General features: G+C 40.6%; 1 protein-coding gene across 1 annotated transcript in view; it reads left to right on the top strand.

Annotated features, from left to right (window-relative positions):
* LOC141128763 (sodium/potassium-transporting ATPase subunit beta-1-interacting protein 1) overlaps positions 1–13,797 on the top strand; it is a 68,969-nt gene extending 55,172 nt beyond the window's left edge. Inside the window, exons 6-7 of the mRNA XM_073616238.1 lie at positions 1,831–1,912; positions 10,555–13,797. Of these exons, the coding sequence (XP_073472339.1) occupies positions 1,831–1,912; positions 10,555–10,564 (92 nt within the window). The 3' untranslated portion in view covers positions 10,565–13,797. The remainder of the gene's footprint in view (positions 1–1,830; positions 1,913–10,554) is intronic.
* Positions 13,798–17,131: the final 3,334 nt, after the last annotated feature.

Consider the following 17,131-nt stretch of genomic DNA (forward strand, 5'->3'; position numbering starts at 1 on the left):
GCACATGAAGGGCAAAATTAGAACCAAAATATCTGATGAGGACCTTGAGAATGAATTGAGAATTGCTACTACGTACATCCAACCAGATATGGATGTAATAGTTTATCAAAAACATTGTCAAATATTGCCTTAGTTTTATGTTGCCCTCTTTTACTATTATATTAAAATATATTACAAAAAAATGAAGTTTTATTACTCAGATCGATACATTATCTATATCAGTGATCGTTGTGCCCGACTTTTTCTGCTCATCATTTATCCTTTTTGTTAGTGTAGTTTATGTGTGGCCAAAGACAATTCTTTTTCTTTCAATGTGGCCCACGAAGGTCAATAGGTTGGACACTCTTGTAATAGGTGAAAATAATCTGCATTTTAAATCACTGGGATTCCAGGGACAGCTGTACAATGGCTGCCTATATCTAAGTATGTGCTCTTTGTATGACAGGTGCTATAGTTGCTTGTAAATAATTCTGGAGGTTCAGATTATTGTTGGTTTATTAAAATATCAAGATGTGCTGGTTTGTGACTAGCTCAAATACCAATTTATGGCAAAATGTTTTTTTTTTGTTTTTTTCTTAAATGAGATTAAGGGATTTCCCTTCACAGCCTATCCTAGAGATTCAAAATAAAGTGTCTTGGACATTTGTTACAGGAACAAGTGTCCCACTGGAACACTTCTCTTCTGGTTCTGTCCTAGTAGAAATTTAAAATTTTGTATTTATTAACCACTTGCCGATCTGTTCACGCCGATATACGTCAGCAAAGTGGCAAGGGTGCGCAAAACAATGTACCAGTATGTCACTCCGTCATCGGTGTCTAGCAGGCGCGTGATCCCCAGTGACCGGGAGCAGTGATCTCTGTCATGTTCTAGTGAGCCCATCCCCCCTACAGTTAGAACACACTGAGGGAACACATTTAACCCCTTGATCGCCCCCTAGTGTTTAACCCCTTCCCTGCCAGTGACATTTACACAGTAATCAGTGCATTTTTATAGCACTGATCGCTGTATAAATGCCAATGGTCCCAAAATAGTGTCAAAAGTGTCTGATCTGTCCGCCGTAATGTCGCAGTCACGATGAAAATCATAGATCGCCGCCATTACTAATAAAAAAAATTAATAATAATAATGCCATAAATCTATCTTCTATTTTGTAGACGCGATAACTTTAGCACAAACCAATCAATATATGCTTATTGCGATTTTTTTTACCAAAAAATATGTAGAAGAATACATATTGGCCTACACTGAGGAAGAATTTTGTTTTTATTTGTTTTTTTTATATTTTTTGGGGGATATTTATTATAGCAAAAAGTAAAAAATATTGTTTTTTTTTCAAAATTTCGTTTTTTTTTTTTTGTTTATAGCGCAAAAAATAAAAACTGCAGAGGTGATCAAATACCACCAAGAAAAGTTTGCCTTTAGCTATACTTAAAAAATATATGCCAAACAGCAATATGTCCCTTCTCTTCAGTGCTGACCACTAGAGCACTTCTCTGCCACAAGATGTTCTTATTCCTCTCAACTGAATGATGCCGGGCATCATTGCCAGAATGTAGCTGAAGTACATCAAAATGGAAATCCAGTTTATAATGGCAAAACATTATAAAATGATTTGTGTAGCAGTTAAATATTATATAGTTTTTTCTTCAATACACTACTGGAGTTTTCCTTTAAGTATAGCACTAAGCAATTAACATACAACTGGTAATTTAGTATAGGCTTTGTCACGCACTAAGCCTCTACTAGCAATACTTATCATATTATAATAATATTAAATTATTAAACAGCATTTTTGTAAGCTCTTAACTAACAGAATTTCTATTTTGCAGTTGATTTCATTGGCTCCTATGATTCCTATGGATATCAGGCTCCCATGAAGACCTCACACCTTCAGCTGCAGCCACTGTACAAGTGGGTCACAGTACTAATGTCTGCCACATACTAAGTCACTTCATCGTACGATGTCATTGTATGTCTTTCGTACTGGTAAAGAAAAAGTAAATGGAAAGATCACAGGGTAGGGCCTTTTTTAAAGTGACACACAGTAACAGAACACTGTAGTGTAGGAAATAATGAGTAGACTGATCTAGTATGACAGGAGATAAATAAAAAAACTCACATTTTCGATAACTATGCAAATTATATATTGTGGGAGCAGAGCAGTTCAAGGATCCACCTCTGATGACCTAATAGCAGAAGGTATCTGGCTTCCATCCTTTATACCTTGTAATGCATTACTTAAGTGTAGATCAGTTGTATCCTTTGGTGTCCAGGGTCTTGTTACTTTATTATTATTTTTTTTATCTCTGGAAGAAGTTTCTTGAGAAACATAAGGCATACAACAAAAGTTTACAGGTTCCAGACAGCATATGGGAAACATAAACATGTCACAGTTCCAGACCCCAACACAGAGAGGTGCACATCCTCCCGTAGAGCCTAACATAAGCACCCCACCAAGTCATGCAGTACATTGTTACCCGGTTCATCACGTTGATACACTTCCACAATAGCTTTACAACAGTAATCTATCCATAACCAAGTCTACTAGGGAAAGCCCTGGGGATATTCAGCCATGGGCCCCATAATTTGAATTTGCTCGGGCGCCCCCCTGTGTTTGGAGATATACAGTATCTCACAAAAGTAAATACACCCCACACATTTTTGTAAATATTTTATTATATCTTTTCATGTGACAACACTGAAGAAATGACACTTGCTACAATGTAAAGTATTGAGTGTACAGCTTGTATAACAGTGTAAGTTTGCTGTCCCTTCAAAATAACAACACTCAGTCATTAATGTCTAAACCGCTGGCAACAAAAGTGAGTACACCACTAAGTGAAAATGTCCAAATTGGGCCCAATTAGCTATTTTCCCTCCCCGGTGTCATGTGACTCGTTAGTGTTACAAAGTCTCAGGTGTGAATGGGGAGCAGCTGTGTTAAATTTGGTGTCATCGCTCTCTTATACTGGTCACTGGAAGTGCAACATGGGACCTCATGGCAAAGAACTCTCTGAGGATCTGAAAAAAGGAATTGTTGCTCTACATAAAGATGGCCTAGGCTATAAGAAGATTGCCAAGAAACTGAGCCCTGAAACTGATCTGCAGCACGGTGGCCAAGACCATACAGCGGTTTAACAGGACAGGTTTCACTCAGAACAGGCCTCGCCGTGGTCGACCAAAGAAGTTGAGTGCACGTGCTCAGTGTCATATCCAGAGGTTGTCTTTGGGAAATAGACATATGAGTGATGCCAGCATTGCTCCAGAGGTTGAAGGGGTTGGGGGTCAGCTTGTCAGTGCTCAGACCATACACCGCACACTGCATCAAATTGGTCTGCATGGCTGTCGTCCCAGAAGGAAGCCTCTTCTAAAGATGATGCACAAGAAAGCCCCCAAACAGTTTGCTGAAGACAAGCAGACTAAGGGCATGGATTACTGGAACCATGTCCTGTGGTCTGATGAGACCAAGATAAACTTATTTGGTTCAGATGGTGTCAAGCGTGTGTGGCAGCAACCAGGTGAGGAGTACAAAGACAAGTGTGTCTTGCCTACAGTCAAGCATGTTGATGGGAATGTCATGGTCTGGGGCTGCATGAGTGCTGCCGCCACTAGGGAGCTACAGTTCATTGAGGGAACCATGAATGCCAGCATGTACTGTGACATATTGAAGCAGAGTATGATCCCCTCCTTTCAGAGACCACGTCGCAGGGCAGTATTCCAACATGATAACGACCCCAAACACACCTTCAAGATGACCACTGCCTTGCTAAAGAAGCTGAGGGTAAAGGCGATGGACTGGCCATGCATGGTTTCAGACCTAAACCCTACTGAGCATCTGTGGGGCATACAGAAATGGAAGGTGGAGGAGAGCAAGGTCTTTAACATCCACCAGCTCCGTGATGTCATCATGGAGGAGTGGAAGAGGAGTCCAGTGGCAACCTGTGAAGCTCTGGTGAACTCCATGCCCAAGAGGGTTAAGGCAGTGCTGGAAAATAATGGTGGCCACACAAAATATTGACACTTTGGGCCCAAATTGGACATTTTCACTTAGGGGTGTACTCACTTTTGTTGCCAGCAGTTTAGACATTAATGGCTGTGTGTTGAGTTATTTTGAGGGGACAGCAAATTTACACTGTTATACAAGCTGTACACTCACTACTTTGCATTGTAGCAAAGTGTAATTTCTTCAGTGTTGTCACATGAAAAGATATAATAAAATATATACAAAAATGTGAGGGGTGTACTCACTTTTGTGAGATACTGTACCTTTCCATACACAAAGTATCTCCCATCTAATTGATCCACTCTTTAAGTGTAGGAGGGTCAGCTACCTTCCAGTGTTTAAGAACCTGTTGGATATTTTACCCCATACATTTTTACACGGGGTCTTTGATTTAAGTTATCAACAACAAAAAAAGGTTTTCTATCATTCTTTATCTGTAATGTAACCTCATGTCATATTTCAACCCTTTAGTATAAAACACATGTATAATTGTCTTTACAGTGTAGTTGGCTTGTAGGGATGAGCCGAACACCCCCTTGTTCGGTTCGCACCAGAACATGCGAACAGGCAAAAAATCTGTTCGAACACGTGAACAGCGTTAAAGTCTATGGGACACGAACATGAATAATCAAAAGTGCTAATTTTAAAGGCTTATATGCAAGTTATTGTCATAAAAAGTGTTTGGGGACCTGGGTCCTGCCCCAGGGGACATGGATCAATGCAAAAAAAAAGTTTTAAAAACGGCCGTTTTTTTCAGGAGCAGTGATTTTAATAATGCTTAAAGTCAAACAATAAAAGTGTAATATCCCTTTAAATTTCGTAGCTGGGGGGTGTCTATAGTATGCCTGTAAAGGGGCGCATGTTTCCCGTGTTTAGAACAGTCTGACAGCAAAATGACATTTCAAAGGAAAAAAAACAATTTTTTCCGGGAGCAGTGATTTTAATAATGCTTAAAGTGAAACAATAAAAGTGTAATATCCCTTTAAATTTCGTACCTGGGGGGTGTCTATAGTATTCCTGTAAAGGGGCGCATGTTTCCCGTGTTTAGAACAGTCTGACAGCAAAATGACATTTTGCTGTCAGACCCTTCAGGTCTGGTATGGATTTTAAGGGGAACCCCGCGCCAAAAAAAAAAAAAAAAAAAAAACGGCGTGAGGTCCCCCCAAAAATCCATACCAGACCCTTATCCGAGCACGCAACCTGGCAGGCCGCAGGAAAAGAGGGGGGGACGAGAGTGCGCCCCCCCTCCTGAACTGTACCAGGCCACATGCCCTCAACATTGGGAGGGTGCTTTGGGGTAGCCCCCCAAAACACCTTGTCCCCATGTTGATGAGGACAAGGGCCTCATCCCCACAACCCTGGCCGGTGGTTGTGGGGGTCTGCGGGCGGGGGGCTTATCGGAATCTGGAAGCCCCCTTTAACAAGGGGACCCCCAGATCCCGCCCCCCCCTGTGTGAAATGGTAAGGGGGTACTTACCCCTACCATTTCACTAAAAACTGTCAAAAATGTTAAAAATGACAAGAGACAGTTTTTGACAATTCCTTTATTTAAATGCTTCTTCTTTCTTCTATCTTCCTTCATCTTCTTCTTCTTCTGGTTCTTCCTCCGGCGTTCTCATCCAGCATCTCCTCCGCGGCGTCTTCTATCTTCTTCTCCTCAGGCCGCTCCGCACCCATGGCGCCCGCGAAATGTCATTTTGCTGTCAGACTGTTCTAAACACGGGAAACATGCGCCCCTTTACAGGCATACTATAGACACCCCCCAGCTACGAAATTTAAAGGGATATTACACTTTTATTGTTTGACTTTAAGCATTATTAAAATCACTGCTCCTGAAAAAACGTCCGTTTTTAAAATGTTTTTTTGCATTGATCCATGTCCCCTGGGGCAGGACCCAGGTCCCCAAACACTTTTTATGACAATAACTTGCATATAAGCCTTTAAAATTAGCACTTTTGATTTCTCCCATAGACTTTTAAAGGGTGTTCCGCGGCATTCGAATTTGCCGCGAACACCCCAAATTGTTCGCTGTTCGGCGAACTTGCGAACAGCCAATGTTTGAGTCGAACATGAGTTCGACTCGAACATGAGTTCGACTCGAACTCGAAGCTCATCCCTAGTGGCCTGGTACGGTTCAGGAGGGGGGGGGTGCTCTCTCACCCCCCCCTCTTTTCCTGCGGCCTGCCAGGTTGCGTGCTCGGATAAGGGTCTGGTATGGATTTTTGGGGGGACCCCACACCGTTTTTTTTAAATTTTGGCACGGGGTTCCCCTTAAAATCCATACCAGACCTGAAGGGTCTGGTATAGTTTTTGAGGGGGACCCTACGCCATTTTTTTTTTAAATTTTGGCCGGGGTTCCCCTTAATATCCATACCAGACCTGAAGGGCCTGGTATGGAATTTAGGGGGACCCCCCACGTCATTTTTTTTTTTTAATTTTGGTTCGGGGTTCCCCTGTGGGGAATTCCCATGCCGTTTTTATCAATGAACTTTTATGTGTATTGTCGGATCGGCAATTCATTAATAGCTGCAGTAGTTTAAATGACTTTTTTTCATTTGAAATGTCATTTTGCTGTCAGACTGTTCTAAACAGGGGAAACATGCGCCCCTTTACAGGCATACTATAGACACCCCCCAGCTACGAAATTTAAAGGGATATTACACTTGTTTCACTTTAAGCATTATTAAAATCACTGCTCCTGAAAAAACGGCCGTTTTTAAAACTTTCTTTGCATTGATCCATGTCCCCTGGGGCAGGACCCGGGTCCCCAAACACTTTTTATGACAATACCATGAATATAAGCCTTTAAAATTAGCACTTTTGATTTCTCCCATAGACTTTTAAAGGGTGTTCCGGGGCATTCAAATTTGCCGCGAGCACCCCAAATTGTTCACTGTTCGGCGAACTTGCGAACAGCCGATGTTTGAGTCGAACATGAGTTCGACTCGAAGCTCATCCCTATTGGCTTGTTATTTACTTTTTTGGTCTTATACCTATATCTTATACTATATCTATAGATACTATAGCTTTAGGTATTTTAACAGAAACTTTTTAATTATAGGGGCCTACTCAGTTATCCATATACACTTTAATATTAATGTTACACTGTGTCCATAGAAACCACTCACTTTCTTCCTAACTTGGAACAATCAAATAAAATAATATTATTATGTGGTTGTTGTGGACAATTGTCACAGCTTTAAAGCATGATGGGACTCATAGAGCACCCCACATTACTCCGTTAATAAAAGTCTTTAGGCATCTCCACAGTTTTTAAATGGCAAAAAGGAAAGGGGAGGGGGGGGGAAATTGCGCTCGGTGTTCAATTTAAAAACTGAAAAACGTGAAGTGAGTCCTGCAGCTAAAACACAATAACCCCAATACAAGGGCACACAAAATGAACAATAGATAAAATAGTGTAGCGCTGGACTAAAAATACGCATATAATGATATATGCAAGTGGACGGGGCCCATAAATGTGTAAATAAAGTGACTAGTGAATAAAGACCATATAACATTCAGTCTAAAATGATCAAGTGCATGTATAGTGACACTAGAGATTAATCAAGTGCACCTGCATATATTTAAAAAACAAGAAGTGATATGAGAGTAAATATAAAAGTGGCAAACTTCAGGTGAATAAAATGAACCAATGTGACAGCAAAATGAATGAAAAATATATTATATCAACACAAGACATCAAATCACTAATAGTGCTAATAAATCCTAATGCTTAGTGATCGCACATGAAAAGGAAATTAAATGAATATATAAACAGTCCCAAAAAAAAAAATCCAAAGAACAGGTCCCAAAGCGTAGTGACACTCCAACACAGAATCTGGTTCAGTGTTCCACCGCAGCTGTTGCCCACCACCAAGGGATAAAAGTTGGAGGCTTACCGGACAGCCTGCGACCACCCTTATTCAGGGAGGTCAAAACAGGCTCAGTAGAAATATGTGGGTCCAGATGATATCCTCACCAATAATCTCCAGGTGTACTCCAGGTATCTTTTATGGCAAGCCAAGAGGGGCTTCCAAACGGGGTGCAGCTAGGACAAATAAAAAAAATGCTAACCAAACATTGTGTGTGTCTAACCAATGATTATTCCTGCATTGTTTTGGTCAAATTTGGACATTTGGACATTGGATTTGAGGCCTTTACCAATGTTTCTCAACTCAAATCCTCAAGTACCCCGACCTGTCGGGGGTACTTGAGGATTTGAGTTGAGAAACATTGGTAAAGGCCTCAAATCCAATGTCCAAATGTCCAAATTTGACCAAAACAATGCAGGAATAATCATTGGTTAGACACACACAATGTTTGGTTAGCATTTTTTTTATTTGTCCTAGCTGCACCCCGTTTGGAAGCCCCTCTTGGCTTGCCATAAAAGATACCTGGAGTACACCTGGAGATTATTGGTGAGGATATCATCTGGACCCACATATTTCTACTGAGCCTGTTTTGACCTCCCTGAATAAGGGTGGTCGCAGGCTGTCCGGTAAGCCTCCAACTTTTATCCCTTGGTGGTGGGCAACAGCTGCGGTGGAACACTGAACCAGATTCTGTGTTGGAGTGTCACTACGCTTTGGGACCTGTTCTTTGGATTTTTTTTTTTGGGACTGTTTATATATTCATTTAATTTCCTTTTCATGTGCGATCACTAAGCATTAGGATTTATTAGCACTATTAGTGATTTGATGTCTTGTGTTGATATAATATATTTTTCATTCATTTTGCTGTCACATTGGTTCATTTTATTCACCTGAAGTTTGCCACTTTTATATTTACTCTCATATCACTTCTTGTTTTTTAAATATATGCAGGTGCACTTGATTAATCTCTAGTGTCACTATACATGCACTTGATCATTTTAGACTGAATGTTATATGGTCTTTATTCACTAGTCACTTTATTTACACATTTATGGGCCCCGTCCACTTGCATATATCATTATATGCGTATTTTTAGTCCAGCGCTACACTATTTTATCTATTATCTCCACAGTTTATTTACATGTCTAATTGTGTATATTGGGCTGTTCCAATGAACAGTAGCAAATTATATGTATATCTAATAGGTGTTTATGTGTTGTGGTCTTATCATGGCACAGATCATGACACAATCACTTTACTCCCACCCTTGTGCAATATAATCATGATGATAGATCAGGGCACACCAATGGAAATGTAAGCTGCTAGATGTAACTGTAATATTGAAATATGGTGCTGTACATGTATAGGCTTCCTCTAATTATGTCCATAAATTAATGAACCATAAAAGAGAAAGTAAATATGAATTCTAATTAGTTCCCTCTTGTAATTTGAGATAAGGACAGAAGTAAGTGTACATTTGTGTTATCTGTCTTCGTGATGGAATGTGTTGCCTACTGCAGTATTTGCAGAATTGAATCAAAGTGTAATGTATTCCAAATAAAAACTTCCGCTCTGTTTGTCCATTAACATGTTTAATTAAAGGGCCAGTCCACCCAAAACTGACAATTCGGGTATTGTTAGATGTTGCAGTGTTAAATCACCAGTTTCTTATACCTCTGGGGGATTTCATAGGTGAGACATCTAAACGTGACTTATTGGATCTGCATAAATGCTGTGGCCTTTGTGAGGGTGCCTTGCTCTCCATTTTGGATTTCTTTCTTTATCTTACGTTATGGAGTTTGCCACAGGTGGAGCAGGAACAAGCAAAGGTTGTTGGGAACACCCAGATAGACACAGAGGGAGAAAGTTACTAAAACTGATGCACACAGAACCAATCCACTTCTAACGTTAGTTTGTTCAATTAAGTTTTGACAATAAAACCTAGAAGCAGATTGGTTACTATGCACAGCTGCACTAAATTCTGTGTGCACCATCATTGGTAAACCTCCCCCACATTAAATCAGCAATTATGGCCGGCAGATCTCACTGTTGGAGTATCCAGGACTTATAGGAAGCGAGGCTGATTTAACCTACCAGCTTACACCTGAAACTAATATATTTCTTTTGGGTGGACTGATAAAATGTTTAAAGGGTAAGTCTACCGTTACCCATCAAAAAGGTCCTCATGCACCACAGTGTCCCCAATATATTAAAATGCTTCACAATATATTAAAATTTCCCCACAAATCAGTCCTGCAGATGGCAGGGTGTACATAATAAATTCCCCGGAAATCCATGAACGAGCAATCCCAGCTTCATTTCCCATTCATGCCTGCACAGTCCTGCACAGCTCTCCTGTATTTGCAAAAATCTGAGCTGTGGAAGAGAGTGAACTATATATCTGCGAATGGGGTGAGAAGCTGGTAGTGCTCTTATATGGATTTCTGGGGCTGGGTGCATCTTGCCATCTGCAGGACAGATTGGGGAGGACAATGGTGTCAGTAGCTGAAGAGGTGGGCATTTGATTTGGGAACAGAGCACAACATTTTAATATATTGGGGACATTGTAGTGCATGGATCACTATTTGGGAAACATGAGTAAATGTGAACTTACCCTTTATTTAGAATGATTAATGAGATGTCTCTCACTAACTCTTTTCTGTTTTTCTGTTTTATAGGCCTGGCTAAACCTCTCCATGATTCTTCCTTCATTATACATCCTCCATAGTCCGATCCCTCCATATATGTCTTCTCTGTCTCAGTTTAGTTCCCTACTATTAACCCAGATCAGTGGTCAGAATGCCTTAATGCACCAAAACACAGTGGCACTGTTCAAAGATATCTGAACTGGTTGCACACAACTAAATATTTCCATGACATCTGTTTTCATGGACTGGCCAATTATCTCAATAACACCTCTGTGCCAAGAGTACCATAACTGCCTGGATTCGAAGCCCTGATCACTGGAGCATAGTAATAGTTAAAATGGTTGTCTCTGAACATGAACACAAACCACTAAATTCCAGTATTGCAGGTTATAAGAAGAACCACTTGGTAATGACCACTCTGATTAGATTAATATGGAGGGGGAATTTAGAATTTTTGTTTGTCGTTCTCAGGATTAATTTTATTATTAAAAGGATTACTCTAGCTATGAGGTTCATTAGGGGATAACTGCGTGTTTAAAAAGTCCAGCTATCATTTTGCAGCTAGCTTCAAATATATGTGGGCTCCCTTATTAAGGCATTTGAGCAATATGCCAATGGAAGTAACTCCTCTCAAACTTTTATATTGAATAATTTACTATAGTAAAGAGAATGCTCTGCTTTAATAAATAAGCCCAGGTATAAGAAATATTTGCTAAAGTGAGAATTACCTATAGCTAATAGCCAGGTGTTAGCTTTTAACCTGCACTAGGAAAAAAGACATCTTAATTATTATAAGCCACAATTCCAATGTCAATAGAATTCTCTTTTAGTAATACCCCTAAAAGTTTCTACATCATAGAAAATACGCACTGCAGTCTTGAAAGTGATTCTGGGTGTTCACATATCATGGAATACTACAACACTAAAGTCACATCTGGACGGCACAAAACTGGAGCACTAAAGATGGTTATGCCTTTGGGGAGGCATTTTGTTCAGCACTGGGCAGCTTTTATTGGAATTATTTTATGTACTTCCTCTTTTGTTTTTAAATCACAATGTGCAAACCTACTAATGTATAATTTGGATCACAGGTTGAATATGTAGCCTTAATGGTTCTTATATATTTGCAGGTGACAACATGGAGTCACTCTTGAAACAATGTCAAAGGATATTTCAGGAAACAATTTCAGTATTAAATACAAGCAGACAGCAATAGCACATGTTTACACATTCAGAATGTTCATTTCTATCCATGTATTGTTATTTTGATAGACATTAAATTGTATGAAGGGGAGATTAGCATGAAGTGCTCTGTAGCCATTATGTAATAGTATGTTACAAGGGATAGAAAACAAGAACATCTAGGAACCAGTCAGTACCTAATTCTAATTTATGAGGATACCAGGCACCATACGTCCTGTGCTGTAAGAGGGCACTTTAGTCCAATGTAGTGGAAAGCCTGAGCTTTTAGCAAGGGAGGTGGAATAAGCAGAGATAATAGAGCGCAGTATAGGGTGTCGAACTGTTCTGGTGGCACATGAGCAGGTCTGTTTGCACTGGAAGAGATGTGTCTAAAGCTGTTATTGCCAGCAAAGGCACATCTGTTGCATATGGGATGATGAGTGGTGTTTAATTTATAGGAGCAAAGCAGTGTGGACTGCTGGACTATACCGTACCAAGAAACAGCTGCATGCAGACATGGTGCAGCTGTGATGAGCACATATTGGGGCCCATTTTGTTTTTTCTGCTCATGTGCCCTGCAAAGTCTGTGTTGGCCACTGAAGGGTACAAAACGCTGAGCATACCCAATATCTGTAATAGAGAAAAGTAACAACGCTCTTGCATGCAACTGAGAATGTACAGTAAGTAACTGTGATGCATGTGCAGAACAGGCTGGCAGTGTCAGTGTAGAAAAATTGGGCCTCTAGTTGGAGAAGTGCTCTAAGGGAGAAGTGTTCTTGTTGTTTACAGCAGCCAAGCAGATTCCAACTGTTTGTTTGTAGAATCTGATGCAATAGGCAACATGTACTAATGTTTAATTCCTCAAAGTGAAACTGTGCTTTACCTATGGAGGTTAACATCAAAGGAGAAATTTGGGGTAACTAAAAAAACAAACATATGTACTCACTTCAATACTGCAGCATATGTGTGATGCTGCAGCTGTCCCCCGCTGGCTCTAAGACCAAGAACTGAGCAATCACATGATTGCTCAGTTCTTGGTCAGCTCTGAGTGGAGAGCAGTAACTATCAGTCACCACTTTCTGCTCTGCCCCTCCAGCGCTCACTGGAGCACTGGGCTGTAGACAGGGTGGGTGGAGCTGGCTTCGACTCTCAGCCACACTCTGAGAGTCAGAGTCAGCTATCAATCAGGCAGCTGGGTTTATCCCAACAATATGGTTGGGATCCTTCCAGAGCCTGGAGTGCCTCTGTCACAGTCTAAAGCCTGCTGTTAGCTGATTCTGAGTCACAGGAAAGCACAAGCAAGTGCACTCCTGTAACCCATAAGAGAAGTATGGCCAAAAAGCTTTTGCCAGACCTCTCTTTTAAGGCCAGTCCCAACAGCAGCTTATACACCTCTTCGTATAGCTCCCCTGACTGCTCAGGGAGCAAAAAGAAACACTGAGTACTTCTGGGTTTGGGGAGCATATGACGCACTCCCCTTCCTCCCATGTGACAGTGCTGCTGCTTGGTGACTGGCCACTAACTGTCACATGTGGGTGTGGATTTAGTCATTAGCCTTGTGTAAGCTCTAAGTGATGATGTGGAGCTTACACAAGGCTATTGCAGTTCATTCCCAGTGGCGGGAGGGGAAGTGCAAACTGCTGTGAGAGCTGGCTTAGGGCCCATTTGTGCTTCTGTGGTACGGTAATGTGCTCATTATCACACGCAGTAACGCGCGTAACTTGCGCTACTGTGTTGTAGTGTCGTTCATTTTGAATACCACCCCAACGCAATTCAATGCACTTGTGCTGTAGCCTGCTGCAATGTACAGCACTGCGCTGTGTTACAAAAAAAGGGTCTTATGCGATTTTTACCACATTAGGGGTGCTTTGGCAGCCCATTAATTTTTAATGGGCTGCCTTACCGTAATATACATTATTGCGGGACATAACTCCATAGTTGCCCTACATAGGCAAAACACAGGTTCAGATTTAAGGTGGAGTAGGACTAGTTTAAAAAAAAAAAAAACTGAATAAAGAAAAGTGATGGCTTTTCCACAGCAAGCAAAGAGTTTGCAAACTATTCTTTCTAGTGCCGGTTGTAAGTACACATCTAACTGGTTGCCAGCTGCAACACACAAGCTTTTCTTTCTTCAGTTTTTTATGAATCTGCACCACAAAAAACATCCATACACAAGCACAATAAGGTTATCGTGTTATGCCAATGTCTGCACTGTGCCTCTGTATGTATGCTGTAATGTAAATGTGTGAAAGGGATGTTTGCGTTATTTTAGCATTTGTATTTGTAATTGTGACGTTTAGCCATACCTGCACTTGTTTTTTCTCTCATGGGCCCAGACGGAGACAGTATGCAGCAATATCATTGCCCTTACATTTACATACATCTCATCCTGCAAAGTCACAGTAATGCTACCTTATAAACTAATTGCAGGTCCTTCTGATTCCCATGAAGGGAGAAAAACACACCCTGATCTAGTTTAAGTATGTAAGGAATTTCTTTTATAATGTACCTCAAATAATGTCCATTTTTGTATATTTGAATTAAAGTGTTTTGATTCTTTTTTTGTGTTTTTTTTTTTATGAGAACACTAAGAAGATTACAAATATTTCATGCTTTAATCAAAAATAATTACAAATGCTAGTCACACACTGAGCAGCACCCACAGTTTTCAGTCTAGCCACTCATGGATATGTGAGTGTGGATTTGATTGGTAGATCAGCTCTGCTTATCTTATCCATGCCAGTAGCTGAGTCACAGCATTACTTTTATTTAATCTGCTGCAGATCCGTCATTCCCAAGCATGTAAGCTTTACGTCCTCTTCTCTATCAACAGCTACTGAGTCACGCAAACAAATTTTGCTCATAACAGACCTGTACAGTAAGAAGCAGCATGTAACTGCAACTCCCACTAAAATGCTTCATCTGGCACTGACTTTACCCCATGCTCTAGCAGATCTAATGTTATAATGCAGTTTAAACCACACAGACGTTCACCAAAGACAGTTTTGGGGCCCTTTTTATTCACCATAAATAAAGGATAACATGGGGTTCTGTTCTCACAGGGGTTATGCAGCACATAGCTCCCAACTGTCTCTGATTTTGAGGGATTGTCCCTCATTTGGAAAATAAAGTCCCTCTGTTCCTCTTCCCTCTTCATTTGTTCCTCATTTTGGTCTGATCTATATAGCTGTATATAAAATGCACTACTTATCTATCAGAAAATGTATTAAAGTGCTATACTTTTCATCCAATTTCCAATATAAGGCACGTGTCCCTCATTCCCATCTCAGAAAGTTGGGAGGTATGTAATAGGTGTCCTTCATTTCCATCTCAGAGTTGGGAGGTATGTGCAGCATGAAACAACAAATGTCAGCATTCTGACTATTTGTTACAGTTCTCTCTCTCCTAGCCTTCCTTCTGGACAGGTTCAGTCTCCATACTAGACCTTCAGTAGGGTTGCCACCTCATCCCTTTAAACCCAAGCACATTTTAATTATACAGGTTCTGAGGCTAATTTAATGCAGATAAGGCAGTAAGTGAGTTTAATTACCACCTTAATCAGCCACAGAACCTGTGTAATTAATGTGTTTGGGTTTAAAGGGATGAGGTTGCAACCCTAACCTTCAGTCTGCTCACAAATATACTAACAACTGTTCAGTTCAAACTCACCGGTCTGTCCACACAGAGACTACCTCTGCCTCTTGACTGACTCAGGTTTGTCAGCATAATCTTAGCTGAGAAGCGGAATTTTGGTGTGTTGCAACTATGTGGGTGGGTGGAGGCAGATTTTACCATCAGGGTCTTTGAGAGCTAAAAAGTCTCAGCAGAGAACTGACCACTGTCCTAGTTCTCCAGCAATAGAAAAAGCTGTTTTTTTCATACTTATCTGCTTTAAAGAGAAGCTGTAGCCAGGCTGTGGCCATTCAAGTATTTACATATTTTAAACACACACCTAATGATTTAAAACAAACTCTCACTTACCTCTATAGCAGCAGGTACTGTGGAGTAATTTATCCTGAAATTATAAAGCAGAGGCAGTGAAGTTGTTCAATGTTTCTCTCACTCCCTTTCTCTTTCTCCCTCTCTCTTTGTTCTTCTTCCTTCCAGAGCACCTGACATGTGCTTACATTAGAGATTTGAAGTCTGTCAGTAGATCCAACAAATGCAATATTGTGGGTACATTTCCAGATACACATAATCAGAGTAAATAGCAAATACTAAAAAATAAATAATATGTATATCCACTTCAGCTCCAGAAGATTTTACCCCCTTCATGACCAGGCCATTTTTTGCTATTCAGCACTGTACTACTTTAATTGGTCATGCATTACTGTACACAAACAAAATTTATATAATTTATTTCACACAAGTAGAATTTTGTTTGGTGGTATTTGATCACCCCTGGATTTTTTTTATTTTTTGTGATATAAACAAAAAAAAACATATATTTTGAAAAAAAAACTATATATATTTTTATTTTAACATAAAGTTTATTTAATTTTAACAGACAGACAGAGAATAAATCACGGTATAAGTAACTTCAGACAAAATCGTTTGGCATTGATACAAGCTATTGTGCAAAAAACAATTGTAGTACATGCAACAGTCAGATGGATTGCAAAGGGTAACTATAGCAGTAAAATAAATAGCAGTTAAGGACCTAGGGGTGGGGGGGGAGGGCATGGGGTGTGGGGGGGACGGGATGGGCGGGTCCCGCGCGGTCGATCCTCTCAGTTAATTCCTACGAACAGATTAAGGTTTGAGAGTGGTCGCTAGGGTATGTGGTGCTAAAGGGGTGTGGAGGAGAAAGAGCTTCCAAGCTCTATTCTAGAGTCAGATGTCTCGCCTTTACCCAGGTGGCCCATATCCTATCCAATTTTTTGGGGCAGTTTCTTCCTAGGTAGGTTAGTTTGTAAAGAGGTAGGGCAGCATTTACCAGGGACAGCCAGAGTTGTTTAGTGGGGGGTTGAGTCTGGTTCCATTGTAAAAGAATTGCTTTCCTAGCGTAGAAGGACGCGTAAAAGACAAATCATTTTTTCCTTTGGGGAGCTTCAAAGAAATCACATATACCTAACAGGAGAGGAATAGGGCTGTACGGGACCTTTACCTTCCCTATAGAATTGATATCGTCAGGACTACCCTCCAGAATTCCTCCACTTTGGTACAGGACCAAACAACATGGATGAAATCTGCACCATCCGAGCCACATTTAGGGCATATTGCCGATCTACCCAAGTAGATTTTCGCCAAGCGTGCTGGGGAATAATAGGCACGGTGTAGAAACTTTAACTGGGTGTATCTATCTCTGGCCGAAATCATCAGGGGTAGATATTGCTGAATACCCTCTTCCCAGTTATCGTCAGTCATGTCTGGAATATCGCCATGTTGTGAACAGTCGAGAGACCTTGGATGTGTCTAGAACGAC

Source organism: Aquarana catesbeiana, linkage group LG02 (genome assembly GCF_042186555.1).
Source record: "Aquarana catesbeiana isolate 2022-GZ linkage group LG02, ASM4218655v1, whole genome shotgun sequence".
NCBI classification, from domain to species: domain Eukaryota; kingdom Metazoa; phylum Chordata; class Amphibia; order Anura; family Ranidae; genus Aquarana; species Aquarana catesbeiana.